General features: G+C 31.8%; 1 protein-coding gene across 3 annotated transcripts; it reads right to left on the reverse strand.

Moving 5' to 3' along the window:
- Positions 1–1414: 1414 nt before the first annotated feature.
- LOC124360611 lies at positions 1415–15060 on the reverse strand. Of its 3 annotated transcripts, none has more exons than XM_046814367.1 (5): positions 14350–15060; positions 13638–13757; positions 10804–11012; positions 8938–9051; positions 1415–1966 (listed from the first exon to the last, which is right to left on the reverse strand). In XM_046814367.1, the coding sequence occupies exons 3-5, from the start codon at positions 11008–11010 to the stop codon at positions 1871–1873; spliced, it is 417 nt and encodes a 138-aa protein (XP_046670323.1). In that variant the 5' UTR covers positions 11011–11012; positions 13638–13757; positions 14350–15060; the 3' UTR covers positions 1415–1870. The 3 variants fall into 3 exon arrangements, with proteins under 3 accessions (XP_046670323.1, XP_046670322.1, XP_046670321.1); XM_046814366.1 differs by lacking the exon at positions 13638–13757 and having other exon boundaries at positions 1507–1966; positions 14350–14497; positions 14660–15055; XM_046814365.1 differs by lacking the exon at positions 13638–13757 and having other exon boundaries at positions 1507–1966; positions 14350–15055.
- Between the last annotated feature and the right edge of the window lie 206 nt (positions 15061–15266).

A 15266-nucleotide genomic window follows, 5' to 3' on the forward strand; every position in this document is an offset into this window, starting at 1 on the left:
TAGCATAGTTTTTAACCTCTATTCTGTTTTTCCCTCTTCACAGAACATGTTAAAATGACCCTCTAGCACTACTAATACAAATTATGCTTTATTATGTTTAAAAATTTTAATAATTATCATTGTTATTTTGAATTTGGTTACTCCAATATAACAGTAAATGGCTCATGAAACTTATTATTTATGACAGAACATGTTTCTTACTGTATAATAAGAATGTATTGAAATTAAAACCCATCTACCACTTCGCATTGGTAGTAGCATCTAACAAAAGATTTATATAAATTTTAAGAAAAATTCACTACTTATAAGTATTTTTACTTTGATCAGTATTGTAGATCCTTTGATCACTGGAGTACACATTCCTTTTAGATATCCCCACAGAAAATGCCACAAACTAGTCAGTTTGGAAAAAACTTATCAAATTTTACGTCATAACTAACTGAAAATATGGCCGCAAGCAGACCTTGACTAAAATGGTTTCAGGTATGATAAAGTAATCACACAACGAATGCCACTGATGCAGGAATACAATTATAAACAAAGTGTTCACAACTGAATTTCCAGTGTATTAATGTTGAAAACTCATAACCTTCACAATCCAAAAAGAGAAATACTGATGGCAGTGCTGTGTGTTTAATGATAAGTGGAGTGTCAACTCCTTTGTGGCAATATGAGGTTTCATGCTCTGAAACACCTCCAGTTTATACAATTTTCTTTCAGAAATCGAGAGTGAATATACAGGTGTACAATGTACCCTATCAATGTTATGCAGAAGAAAGTGTTGCAAAGATTTTTTGAATTAAATCAAGCTATTGTGTTTGGGATTGAACATGTTCAATCTGTTAACATGTTCAATCTGTTAACATGTTCATGGTTTAACAGGCTAAGCCCATAGAGGAGCTTTCAGATGATCACTGGTTTTGAAAGCTTGAATTTACAGTAAATCTAACCACCCATCTCATTTTTTTTAACTTCAAGCTTCAAAATAAAAAAAACTGTCACCTAATTGTACCAACATGTAAAAGCTTTTAGAATAAAAATTGCTATCCTTTGAAACAATAGGGAAAGATAATGTTTGACCACTTTGAAACTTTTAAGAAACTTCTGTCTTTCCATTCACATTATGCAGTTAACATCATTTGTGAAACTAGTACAGGGATTTCTAACCCGCTTTGTCGTTTTAGATTTTATCAACAGTGGAAAAGATTAATTCACTTCAAAAAATCCTTGAGTTTGAGAATGGAAATGCACCATTTTAACGTGAATTGGTTAAACTTGCTGCAAATAAGAACTTGAAAGAGTACTTACAAAGAATGTTACAAGAATGCAGATCTCTTTCCATTTCACAGACAATCTAGGTTTTTCATGTACTGTATTTGTAGTATAGGTTTTATTAATTTTAATAGGCATTATATTAATATTAATAATAGGTTTTATTAATTGCATTATTCGATAATTTGTTTATAGACTATCAGCACACTGACAAAATATAATAATGTAAATAAATTAACACATTTATAATAATGTTTTATTTATTGTATTGTTGGACTGTTACCTTAATTATTGTAAAGAAATTTGAGATTAGATATACATGGTCGGATTAAATTTGTACATGTTAAATTTTTAAACAACACAATTTTTGTTGTGTTTGTTTTTTTTTATAATCAAAGATTATGAAGTCACAACGATAGGTACGAGAAGTTTATTAAGATTTGTCAGAGCATTTGACATAAAAAAGATTAGTTAACTGGTTAAAATAAAAATGTGAGTAAATTCTCCCTAAGTTGTCTGATATTAAACACTTTACTTGTTTTTTATGATGCCACTATTGCAGTTCTTATTGATTGCTACCACATAGAGAAATCTCTAGTCAGTCCTTTGGGAAGAGTTCTTGCAACCAGGGTTGAGGGATATACTGCGTTCCATCAAAAGCAGTAAAGTAGTTTTTCAAAAGCCGATTTTTCACCTGAGGAACAACACAAAGTAGGAAGATATGTAACATAAAAATACTATAATGTACTTAACATGCAACAAAACCTACCAAATTACTTTTATAAGCATTTACAGTTGATTCTTGAAATTCTTGTCAATGCAATTAGAGTGCTGGTTGGGCTGTAATGATATATTTACAATCAAGGGCAACAGAGAATACAGGGTCTGGCCAAAGTGGAACATCATTGTTGTTGCCATATTGTGCTCAGCAAAAATGTTCCAATATGGTGACTTTAATTTTGTAAGAAAATTTATCCAAAGGTTTCTGATGTTCTTGCATTTTGTTTAATTAACTTAAGCATAAGTAAGTATCACTGAAGTCTTCAATAATTTATGTGATATAAAAACGTTCAGTACAAGATTTTTCTGGACATTTGCCATTGTTCAATCATACTGGCAATCAAACTACCTGTTGCCAGTAATGTTTAGATTTTGTTGTTACATTTTAAATAGTTTAGTCTAAACTCATTATTCATGCAGGAATTAAATTTAACCGATAGTCGTTTATATTACTGTTTATGGCAGTTTTGATGAATGGACAAATAGCCTAGGTGAAAGTAGAAAGGATATAGACCTTCTTTATCTAAACATCAGATCTCTGAATAAACACTGGGACACACTAAAATTACAAATTTTATCCAAAAATAGTAGGCCTAAGTTTGATCTGATTATTTTATCTGAAGTGTCATGTGACTCTCATGAGTTTAGCTTTATTTAGTTTGCCATCCTACACTAAAGTGTCAAAACTTAGAGAAAACAAGGGGGGAGGGGGGATTGTTATGTTTGTCAATGACCTAACGCTTCAGTTTTCACAAATCACAGTTGATAACATAAGCACTTACGAACACATTACTGGAGAATTGAGTATAGTGGGATCGAAAGAACCTTACAAATTTATTATTCATGCAGTGTACAGACCTCCCACCTCCTCTAGTGGTTTTTTCACTCCCACAGGCCACAGAAGAGCTAACTTATGCCCTCACGAAACTGCACACACTCGAAAATTTGATACTAATAGGGGATACCAATATAAATCTGAAGAACAAAAGTGATATAAATGTATTGAGTTATGAGGCAGCATTAGCAGAAAGGGGTATATGGGACTACACGAGAGAGGAAATACGCCTGGGTAGTGTAGTAAGATCATGCATAGACCACATTTATTATAAACTGGATATGTCTATTAAAAACATTTTCACTGGTATAATTAAAACCAAAATGTCTGACCATTACCCTATAGTTGCCAGAATAGAGCTATTGGGAGGAAGAAAAAGAGACACGGAGGTTGAAAAAACTAAAATACTAAAAGAACCACTGCTAAAGAAACTCATAGAGAAAGAAAACTTGGGATATAGAAGATACAACTAGTGTAAATGAAGGATTCGAGAAAGTAATAAATAAATTCATTAGCATCTATGACAGAAGTATATTACCATAAATAGGACAGGTGGGAGGATTGATAAGCAAGGTGGACACCACGTAAGGACTCCACTGAAAGAATGATGAACCAGGAACTAATAAACTTTAATAAAGGAAAAGGGACAGAATATTTAGACCTATGGAAAGGGGACCCCTCTAACATCAGATTCCGAAATTTGTACAAGAATTTAAGAAATAGATTGAACAATAAAATAAAGTATAGAAAAAATAGGTAATTACCAGCATTTATTCGAAGTAAACAAAAAGAAATTCCAGGAAGGTTTGAGAAAACATAAATTATCTTTTGGGAAGAACAACTAAAAATAATATTGATAAGACAATTGAGGTGGCTATGGGAAAAACCATGAATAACAAAGAAATTGTGGATAGCTTTGCCAATTATTTTTTAGAAGGCATTGATAGAATAAAACACTGCTGTGGTAATAGAGAGGAATGTGATATAAATGACAATATGGATAACAGTGTATTACAGAATTTCTACATACCTATAGCTACTCCGAAAAGTATTGTAAAAATAATAAAAGGCATTAATGCTGACAAGTCCCCAGGAATCGATGGAGTAAGAATGAAAGACATTCAAAAAGCAATGGATGGTAATCACCAAACCATTGACTATATTAATAAATAAATCATTAAAAGAAGGAATATTTCCGGATTGCTTGAAAACATCTATTGTTAGACCAGTATACAAAAATAACAGTAAAAAGGATTTTCAAAATTATCGTCCGATAGCCATATTATCATCTGTAGAGAAAATATTATAGAAAAATATGTATTAGAAAACTTAAATAAATACTTAGATGAGGATAAAATATTAAGTCATAAACAATTTGGATTTAGAAAGAATTACAAACACTGAAATGGCATTAAAAGGGTTTGCAGATATAGGAAATAAAATTATGGACACTAACTGCATGGATTGGATTTGTTTATTGATTTTTCAAAAGCTTTTGATACTGTAGAGCATAATAAGATTGTTGCAGCCCTATTCAAAATGGGTGTTGAGGGGTCCCTATTTAGAATGGTTTAAGAGCTATTTAAAAGACAGGAAATTTGTGGTAAAAGTATTGAACACACTAAGCGATGAGAGAAATATAAAGTACGGAGTACCGCAAGGAAGCCAAATCGGTCCAGCTCATTTATAATTTATTTAGATGAGATTTTAAGAAAGATTGAGGATTGTCACATTTTTTGCTTTTTGCAGATGACATACTACTCCTGTCACAGCATAAAGATATAAGAATTGCAGAAGAAATACTACAGAATAATTTTAACACGTTAAACAAATGGACTCATGACAATGGCTTGATAATAAACAACCAAAAGACATGCTTAATGCATATTTGACAAAAGAATATGAAAATTGATAGAGTAGTAAATATTAAATACCATGATTGTGAATGTTTGCATGGTCATAAAACAATGTCAATGTGAGAGTATTAAATTGGTTGAAACTGTGAGATACCTGGGCATAACTGTTGACAATAGGCTAACATGGAAAACCTCATGTAACTTTACTACAGAGAAAACTCGGCCCCTGTATTGCCATAATGCATAAACTGCAAAATAAACTTACTGAAACCAGCAAAGATAGCAGTTTATAAGGCACTATTTCAATCAATAATCACATATGGAATAACTACCTGGGGAACAACAGCGAATAGCCATTTTAAACCAAATACTAAATTTACAAAAAAGATGTTTAAGGGCACTCTAACGGATATGAATTGGACATAAATGACAATCAATTGGACCAGCACTATAGTTTAAAGGGACAACTAACACCTAAAGGATTGTATATATTTAAAATTTTACAGATATATTATGAAAAACAAACAATTTAAGGAAACCCTGGACAGAAGCTATAATACTAGGCATTTTGGCTAAGTACAAAATACACACCCCAAGGACAGACTATGGGCGCAGGCTACCAGAATATATAGTACCGAATCTATTTAATCAACTGCCTAGTGAAATAGAAAATTTACCAAATCTAAAGAAGTTTTAAATCGGCAGCCTACATTTGGTTAAATACAGCTAGACCTCTATATCAAGTAATAAAGACAAAACTTGCCATTTGTAGATGTCTTAGAAATAGGCCTAGCCTGGCCCCAATCCTCACTAGCCTGCACTGACATTCCACTACACTGCACAACAACTCAAAACTATTTTCATTACTCAGATTCACTCTCACTGTACTAGACTGTTGTTTATTCACACTACTTTTATTCACCGACTACGAAAAGGCCACTAAACCCACTTTACTCAGTGAGCAAACATAACATAAACATAACCAAAAACAAAACATAAACCTAACCACGATTAGCAGAAACTGTTTCGACCAACGACGACACTACTGCACACAACTGGAGACAGACAAAGAGGAACAAATTCACACAGGTATGCACGTATTACACACCACTGAACTCCTAGAAGAATATATTGTTATTTATTATTTAGAAAAATCGTTTTCAGATATCTAACCATGTTATTGTAATTTATATTGTTTTTCGTTATGTAATCGTTATATTATTTTATTGTTATTGTTATTGTTATTGTGTATATTAAGTTCAAACCATATTCATACAATTGCCAAATATAAATAGAAACATGATGCCTGCCCTAAACCGCAAATAAATCGTCATTAGTAGTTTAATTTATTAAATTGATTTAAGCGATACAACTTATTAAAGACATTATTGCCAGTAGAAGTGGAGCAGTAGAAGTAAGGAAATATCGCTGGACCTCGCCCGACAAGTTTTTTATGTAACTTGGCGAGGCCACCAAACTGTGTAAAACAATGTAATTGAATAAATAAATAAATAAATACACTTGTGAAAAAGATTAAAATCAGTAAAACTTGTAAAAAAGATTATAAAAGTTACCTGGATTATTTTGGAATTCTGAAAAATGGTAGTATTTAAGTTTCACAATCCAAATTTAACTACCATTAAACAGCTATTGACACTTTCAACCAAAGTTCAAAAATTTACTGAAATCTCTGTTCACGTTATAAAATATTAATTGTACAGTGCTTGATTAGTAGTGACTAAATTCTTACAAAGAAATTTATATGCTCATACACATTTTTTTTACTTGTAAGGTTTCAAGAATTTCTAGATGTTTTAAAGTGTTACGATTATATTAACATGCCAACATTGAGAGTATTTTTTCTTAGCAGATAGAGTGGAGAAGTCATTCACAAGATCTGTAGTTATTTGAGTCAGCAGTGGAATAATTTTCAGGCTTTCTAAAAAAGGGTGTCAGTAATTTATTCTGAATTCTAGTGGTTGTGATGGATGTTGTACAACTGACTAGAAAAGAATTTCTGCACACTTTTTTCCAGTCTCTAAGCTAAGTTCACATGTGAAAGTCAATCTCACAGATTTCTATTGTTATTTTCATTGTTCTCTTTTCTAGTAGATTTTGCCTTTGATCTTAGCCTAGGTAGGGATGTCAAGAGTGGGAGTAAAGCAAGAAGGTAGGCAAACTCTCTGCTGTTGGCATGCTGACTTCTGTGGCCAATCCATTCACCACTTGCCTGATTTTTTTCAATTTGTTCTCTCGGGTAGACCATCCTGAGAAAGGTATGTTGGCCAAACTTACATTGCCCTTAAAAATTCTGACTTTGAGCTGATATTGATTTTCTTCTCAAAATCTCAGCAAGCTGTTTGGTAAGCTGCTGAATAAAAGACTTCCTTCCATATAATGCAAGTTAAGAAGCTGAATGTTTGATGGTTTCAGTTTTACAGATAGCATTTTGTTAAAAAAAATGTTGTTTTTGTGGGAGACTGAATCAAATCTAGGTGGTACTTAAATTAAAATCGCACTTGTGGAGGCAGCCAAAACTAAGACTTGAGAGAAATCAGAAATATATTGTCTTTTGTGATTAGGAAGGACATCATTAGTTCCAGCAATCACTATAACTGAGAGCTGATGAGTAACCGATAACCAAAGAACTGATTAAAATATACTTGAAAGGTGCTCCTGAATGAGTAACAGATATTACTATAAAGTTAGAACTTAGTAGCCGTTCAAATCTCAAACTCAACTTCCTTGTATGGCTATCACCAACAATTATCACTCAGAGGATTGTTGACATATACTAAATGAAAGCTCAGTTAAGACACTACAGCCTTCAACCATTTACATACTTTTTAAATCTTCATTGCATTCCTAATTGATTCAGAACACAACAAATGACAAGTGTACAGGCTTAATTAAAATTTTGACAACCTATTATTTTGAGTTTTCATAATTCTTTGTTTTTTTATGCTCTTCAAAATGAGGGATCACTTGCAAGGGGTTTACAATTAAAATTTCTGAGTTTCCCCCAAAATCCTGCATTTGTGGAGGACACAAAACATTTTCAAAATCACCAAATGAAACTTCCTTTTCATATTATACCACTACCCAAAGAATACCTCTTTAGAACGTATATAATCTTTAGAACGAAATAGAAGAGGGGTGGGGTCCTGAATTTTTATTCACCCCGGAGTTTTAATATTACTGCTGATAATGAAACTAAAGCTTCAGATTCAGGATACTCAATACTCCCACAATTTTAGTAGAAGTAGATAAAAATCCTGATTTTGATTTATTGGATCCCCATTTTTGGGGATATTTAACTAGCGATCTAAAAGATAATATTATAAAAATCTGCCACAACACTAGTCAAAAATATCGGTCTGTGACTTTTCCTAATCTAAGCGTATTTATCCATAAAAATCAGTTATGCCAGCAAAATATGTTATTTACTCGTTTACAAAATGGAAAACTGCAAAAAAGGTAATGTATTCAAACACTAAAGGATGTTTTTTTATTTCATCCCATGCAATCTTTCCTGTACAGGTACCTCTGAAAGTGCTTTAGTTTAATATTGATTGGGACATTACTTATAGATTTTTATCATGAGAAAAGTTTTAAGCATAAGATTAACACACATAATGTTATTAACAAACGCTACAACAAAAACATTAACCACTAACCTTTGCATTATTTGCTGCTTATATGGATCTCTTACAAGGTTTATGAGACAGGTTTAATAATTATGAAACAAAGGGCATGGAGCTATGCAAAAGTAAGGCTACCTCCTATGATCTAGTCTCAAAAAGGACAAAGTTATTATGGTATTAGGCCCTTCTGTCCCCATCTACTACTTATTATTAGACAATATAAACAGGTTTAGATCAGTTTATCATAAATATGTTACGTTAATATCAAAGTTAATTAAACCTTTATGAGCGTTGATGTGTTCTGAGCTTGAATTTGAGTACTATCTTGAGAGATGTTTTTCTTTTTTTACATTAGAATTTCGGAGTGACACCACAGAAATCCGCATTAACGGACTGCCAGGGGTATTTTCGATCAGTACTTTCCCAACCTCAGATCATGTGCCAGATTGTCAAATGAGATTAATTATTAAAGTTTGGATACATTAGCTATTTCTAATTTAACTTTAACCATGTACAATAATCTCAGAAGTGTATTTAATTGACAACTCACCTTTGTATTTTTTAGTAAATAAAGTTGGTCCTGTACTACATTTACAACACTTGAAAAATTCTCATCTGTTGTATCTTCATCCACAAGAACTTTGTACATGGGAGTGCTTGAACTCTGGAAAATTCCAAAAATGTAAATGATTACTGTGCAATAGTAACACTATATTTAAAAGTTGACATTTAACATGTTATGATTTATAAAATTGAAAAATAACAATTGCAATAGTGGAAGTAGCCGGTGATTATTTAACTAAGTAGCCACAGTAAATGAACAAATCCTGCTCAATTAAATCTGTTTTAAATAATGGTTTACAAAATTACGCGCCCAAGATAACAAGGTCTATAACGGGACCAATGCTGAAATTGTTTAGCTGTATCCAGTCTAGAATAATAATCAATATTGTAATTTAATAACAACCTTTTTTCCTATAATTTTAAAATTCTAAACTTACGTACTCAAAAACAGTAAACTTTTTTAGTCTACCAAGAATAAAAATGTAGTCTTAATCAGATGTAAGTTTCTGAGGTATAAATGTTCAGTTACAGTTGGTTGAAAAGTGCCAAAAACTGGTACCCTTTTTCATTGTTATTGACATAAAAACTAAAAGAAATATGCTAATTTAATGTAACTCCTGTTATTGTAGCGCTATTAGTTATTTTGTGGTTAACTTAAGGTATTTTGTTATCCAGAAGTTACTATTTTAGGAGGAATTTTTCTTACCGGAGAGCTAAAAAACTTCATTATTAGAAAGAACAGATTTTATTTGACTTACTGTAAAAATTATATTATTGTGACAATTGGTTCTTGTTTTGTCTCCAAAAAGGAAGCGATGTAGGCTAGAAGAAGCCACTCTTCCTCTGTTTTTGCTATTAGGTTATGCAGGGTGATTTATGAAGATATACAGAAACTGTGGGAACTCATTCTTACATGTAAAAATATGAAAAAGTTTACGTAAATAGGAGTCCGGAAATGCTTTGGTAGTGAAGGATATCCCCTGGATTTCAACTAACCATGTAAAACGAGGTCTTCCTGAAATTATAGTAAGGTAGATTAAGTGGCAAATTCGATAATTTCTTGTAGATTTAAATCTGATAAATTGAATAAAACAGGTACCAATGTAAGTGAAGTAGTTTTTGAGAAAAAACCAGTGTCAAATGCAAAAGTAAGAAAACATGGTTTTCATCTTTGGGAAATAATAACAATGTTATTTCACCTAGAAACAGATCAAAATTTGTACCTAATAAAATTTGTAGAAAATTTTATTCTGAACAAAAAAGTGTAAATAAAATAAACGGAAAGTGAATAGATGTTTGATTAAATAAATTTTATTTGATGACAGTACAAAATAAAATTAACTGGAAAATGTTAATCTAAACCTATTCAACCAAAATTATAGTAAATTTTCAGAAGTCTCTACCAACTTCAATACATTTAAGGATGGCTCTTACTCTCTGTGGTTCAATAGGACTTTCTTTTAACTGCGTAAAAGCTTTATTAATATATCTAAGTAGTGCTTCATGGGATTTAACTTGGACTTTGTACACGTTCTCCTTCATCCATCGCCATATACACAATTCCAGTGGCATTTAATCTGGTAACCTGGGTGGCCAGCTAGGGCCTCCACAACCGATCTATTTATTTGGAAACTGTTCATTTAAGTAGGTGGAAACAATATTTAAAAAATGTGGTGATGCACCATCAGCTTGGAATTTCAAGAGGAACATCTTCAAGCAATGTTAATTCTTCTTGAAGAAACTGTAAGTATGCCTGACCTGTTAAGCACTCTTGAAAAATAAATGGTCCAATCAGCTGAAAACTTTTGATAAAGATCTTATGGAACATCTATAGGCTATGTATAATACTAACCTTTGAATCAAACTCCCATTCAATAATAACTCCTTTATAACCTTCATAAATGTGTTGAACAACCTGCCCCACTCGGAACCAAAGTCCTGGTGATCTCATGTCATGTATTTTAATAGTTTTATCTTTCACACCATGTTTTTTTCTGTATTCTAGTACTTCTATTGCTGGAGATTCTTGTGCAGCTTCTCGGTCTGATTTCTTTTTCATGACTACAAACATACATATACATGTCTGTTGAAAACAAGATTGAAAATATTATAGTGGTTTTAGAAAATAATAACTTTATTTAAATAATACTGCTAATAAAATCTTAAGGTTTTTATTAAAAAAAGTAAAAACTCGAAATTGGGGCTAACTCTACTGGCACAGTTTAAGATGTGCAATCAAACTGGCTGCAGTGCAGGAATACTGAACATAGATCGTTGAATATTGGACTGAAACTGTTCACTTAGGAGCAGAAAGTAATTTAATTCAAAATTATTTTGAACTCTGTTATAACATAAAAATTGTAAATTCGTTTGAAGTACTGTTTAAATAAAGTTTTATTTTTTTAGATTATACATATTTATATTTTCTTATGTTTTAATCCAAAGCAACCTAAATGCTGCAATAGGTAACGATATTATGACCACAGTTCAACAGTGTAATGTTATAATCAGCTGTCGTGTACAACTAAAAATAAAACAGCCGATTGTTGTGACTCACAAACAGTGCTGCCACATAATGACAGTGGATGTTGTTTACTATTCAGTTTTTAAAAGCCCATTAGCTCCCTTAATTATGAACTAATTTTCTTAAACTTAGTTCCTTGCGTTAAAAAAAATGTAATTGTCTAACTAAAATGTAATAACTGACTTTTTTTATCATATACCATTTTAAGATATTTATGTTTAAAGATTTTATGATGCCATTTTAAAAATAAAGCTTCTTAAAAATTTAAATTTTTCAAACATAGGCCTTTAGGTTATAAAAGTATTAATCCCTTTTCAACTTATTACAAGAAGTTCTCAAATACAAAATTGTTAAAATGAATAAAGCAAAATTGTTGTTATTTGGGTAATTATTGAGATTTTAAAAGTTTTAATATGATATTTTGGGTTGTCTTTGGTCCAGGAATAATACCTGAAAATATTGATAATGAGTTCTGGGACTTCCTGTATTTCCATTTTAACTTAAAAACACATAGTTATACAGACCAGTAAAACAATTCAAACGTTCCCTACAAATAATGTTACACTGTAACATGCACTGGTGGGGAAACCCTGACAAACGACAAGTGAACGTCCGTGTACTGACTCCACTAAGTGTTAAGGTTCAAAGAAACAGCAACATTTATGTCCGAAAGGGGTAAAAAAGAGATGTACTAGAGAAACACCTTCCATTAAGAACATACTCACAGATAACAAAAAATACTTCAGAGGCAGGATATTCCCGCCCGCATGTCACTAATTGTTAGAAGTTCAGTTAGTATATATATTAACAAGATAATGTTTACTTTAACTACATCATCTAAAACCACTTCAAACAACTTCTTAAAATAATACACTTTCATTTCCAGAAATAATTTTTAGGCGATCGCAAACCATATTGCACATAAATGATTACTGTATTTTAATTTTACATTGTATCTAAATTATTCCTGTGATCGAGGAGACAGGGAGCAATTGAAGTTTCTGGGTGGAAGAAGATATCAAATTAAGGAGAGATAGGTATAAGGGGAGGAGATAACAGGATTGTCAACAATCAAGGGAGAATTTGTTTGAATGGAAAGAAAATGTCTGCTAACTGCACTTCAAAATAATTTAAGAATTTTTCTGTACGGTCATTTTGGCCATACTTCCTACCTTCATCATCATGATGAACTTCAAAACTTCATCAAGTTGATTCATCATTTCTACCTCAATGGTAAAGATTTTTCATTGTTATTTTAGTCTTGTTTGCTATTTTACAACTTCTTTGGGTAACAAGACCTTGATTTTCTTGATTGGTTTGATTTGGTTGCGTAACCGTTTACAGAAATAGTCATTGTTGACTCTTGTGAGTTATATTTTTTCCCATATGCAAGATTAAGGTATGATTGCATTCTAAAGTATACTACTATGTGTCAAAAATATGCCGGAAAATACATTGCATTGTTTTCTTTTACTTCGTAATAGGAATTTAAGTTCTTTTGCCCAATTCTATAGGAGGCCGTTGTCAGCCATTGCCCTTTTACACAGAATATGTTCAGGTGAGTTTGTAGGCTAATAATTTAGTTCTTAAGCATTGGATCAGAATTTTGGAGTTCTATCATTTACTGATCGGTACAACTTATCTCAAGGGATATTTTACGTTTGTCGCCATCAATGCGGGTGGAACCTTCAATGTTGCCTTAGGCCAAGTTAATTAATGGAGGCATTACTGTCACTCCATTAAATTACTAGCCCTAAAGCAGAGTGCGATAAGAGGACCTGGTTTTTTATATTGATTAGTATAATTAATTATCAATACATAAAATTTTTATATCAAATATGAGACTATCAATCGATTCAACATATCTATAATCATTATAATAATCACATTTGAAATTAAAATAATTAGTTTAATACACACAAAGACATTTTCATAAATAATACAGGAACAACCACAAGGATCAAATAAATGATTAGAAAATTAAATGGGAAAAACTCATAAATAATAACAACACAACAAAGATATTTAACAGAAAATATGAAAGTTACATAACTATTTATGTTTTCTTCTGAATAGCAATGATTAATCGCTTCCAAGAAGTGGTTGAAAGCATCCTCTCCAGAAAACCAAAAGTTACCTAAATCTTCTGTACAAATACTCACAGAGATGATCTGCAAGCACGTCGGTTGGTATGCCACTTTTTATACTTCATTTCATGGCCCTATACGAGCTTCCAATTGTCTCAGCGCTAGTTGCCGGGATTAAAACTTCACTACAGTTGACTGTAAAATGTAACAAACCACATTCACTCTACCAAAAATAGGCCTTCCACATGTATGTGACTATGGTTGTCCACATAATAGGGTTTTCGGCATAACACCTACATCCTGAACCCAAGAAAAGTATGTGTTACCATCTATTAGAGCAAATTCATTCAGTTTTCTAAAGTTGACTTTCATTTTGAATTGGACAGACACACTGAAAAGTAAAATATTATTTTTATTATCTGAAAAAATGTTGATACAAATGACATCAGTTAACTTAGTTAATTAAACAGTATCGGGTGGTTATATCAATGATTATAATTTGTAGTATTGTTTGTCAATAATTTTTGGCTGTTCAAAAGTTTCCTGTCATTTTGTAGTATTTTTTGGTTGAAAGAAATTTGTGAAATGGCTAAAGTAATCATTTACTAATTAACATTTTAAGTTCTAGATTTAAAGTATCAGAGAATATGTTCAAAAGTATCTATTTAGTTGTTACTAAATAGGGGCCTATCAGCATTGACTATCTACCCAGTTTGTATATTAAAATAAGGCTACTTAGAAACTTACAATAATGCATTTAATCCAATTTTAACTGTAGACTACTTACTCATAATAACCCATGATAAGGAATTCTTCCAAGTATTTTTCCACGATTCCAAGGTGAACCAATTTTCTTTAACGTTTTTTATTTCACTAACTACTTCAAGAATTTGCTTTGGAGTATTACTAACATCTTTTTTAATAGAAAAATAATACTGAAATGGAACACAAAAAATTAGGAGAGCAATATGAAAATAATCACGAAACCCTACAGGCATATTATGATTGTATTATTTACCTAACCTATAAACCATAATGTAACTTCATTAACATAGGTAATACATTGTTATACCCTAAAACGACCAATAGTTTCGTACCACATATTTCAACTAATTACGCATTTTGATTACAAAGGCAGGCAATAGCTGACACGTAAGACGTGTGAACACACGGCACTTAGGAAAACATTACAGTTTCAATATTTACTAATCCATATACCGCATTACCACAACACTACTCAAACATAAACCGGTCCATTCTTCTGTTTACATCAGTCAAAGTCAAGGCTATAAGAAGACAAGACAACACATTAGAACACAAACAAGAAGTAATGACATTTAGCTGTGTAAGAAAAACAGGTGTACATTAAACTTTAAAACTTGTACATTTCTCTTCAAACGTGTAAAGAAAAACACTGTCCTCTCTACTGCGTTGTCATTATTAATTTCTGCGTGCGTCCAACAATATTCAATCTGTTAAGAAAGAAGAGCTGTAGAGGAGTAATGTGTAAGACGACAAGTGTGCAAAGGTAAGAAACAGTGAAAGTCGGAGTCTCGCCTCCCAAATCAGAATTGAGATTAATATAAAATCTGCCTTGATATAAAAAAAGTAAATCTTAGCTCCAACGTTATCCTGTTAGTACATAATAGGACCCCTCGACATGGCGTATTAACAGCCTGTCCTTAATCATGATAATCTCAATAC

The sequence above is a fragment of the Homalodisca vitripennis genome, chromosome 4 (assembly GCF_021130785.1).
Source record: "Homalodisca vitripennis isolate AUS2020 chromosome 4, UT_GWSS_2.1, whole genome shotgun sequence".
Taxonomy (NCBI): Eukaryota; Metazoa; Arthropoda; class Insecta; order Hemiptera; family Cicadellidae; genus Homalodisca; species Homalodisca vitripennis.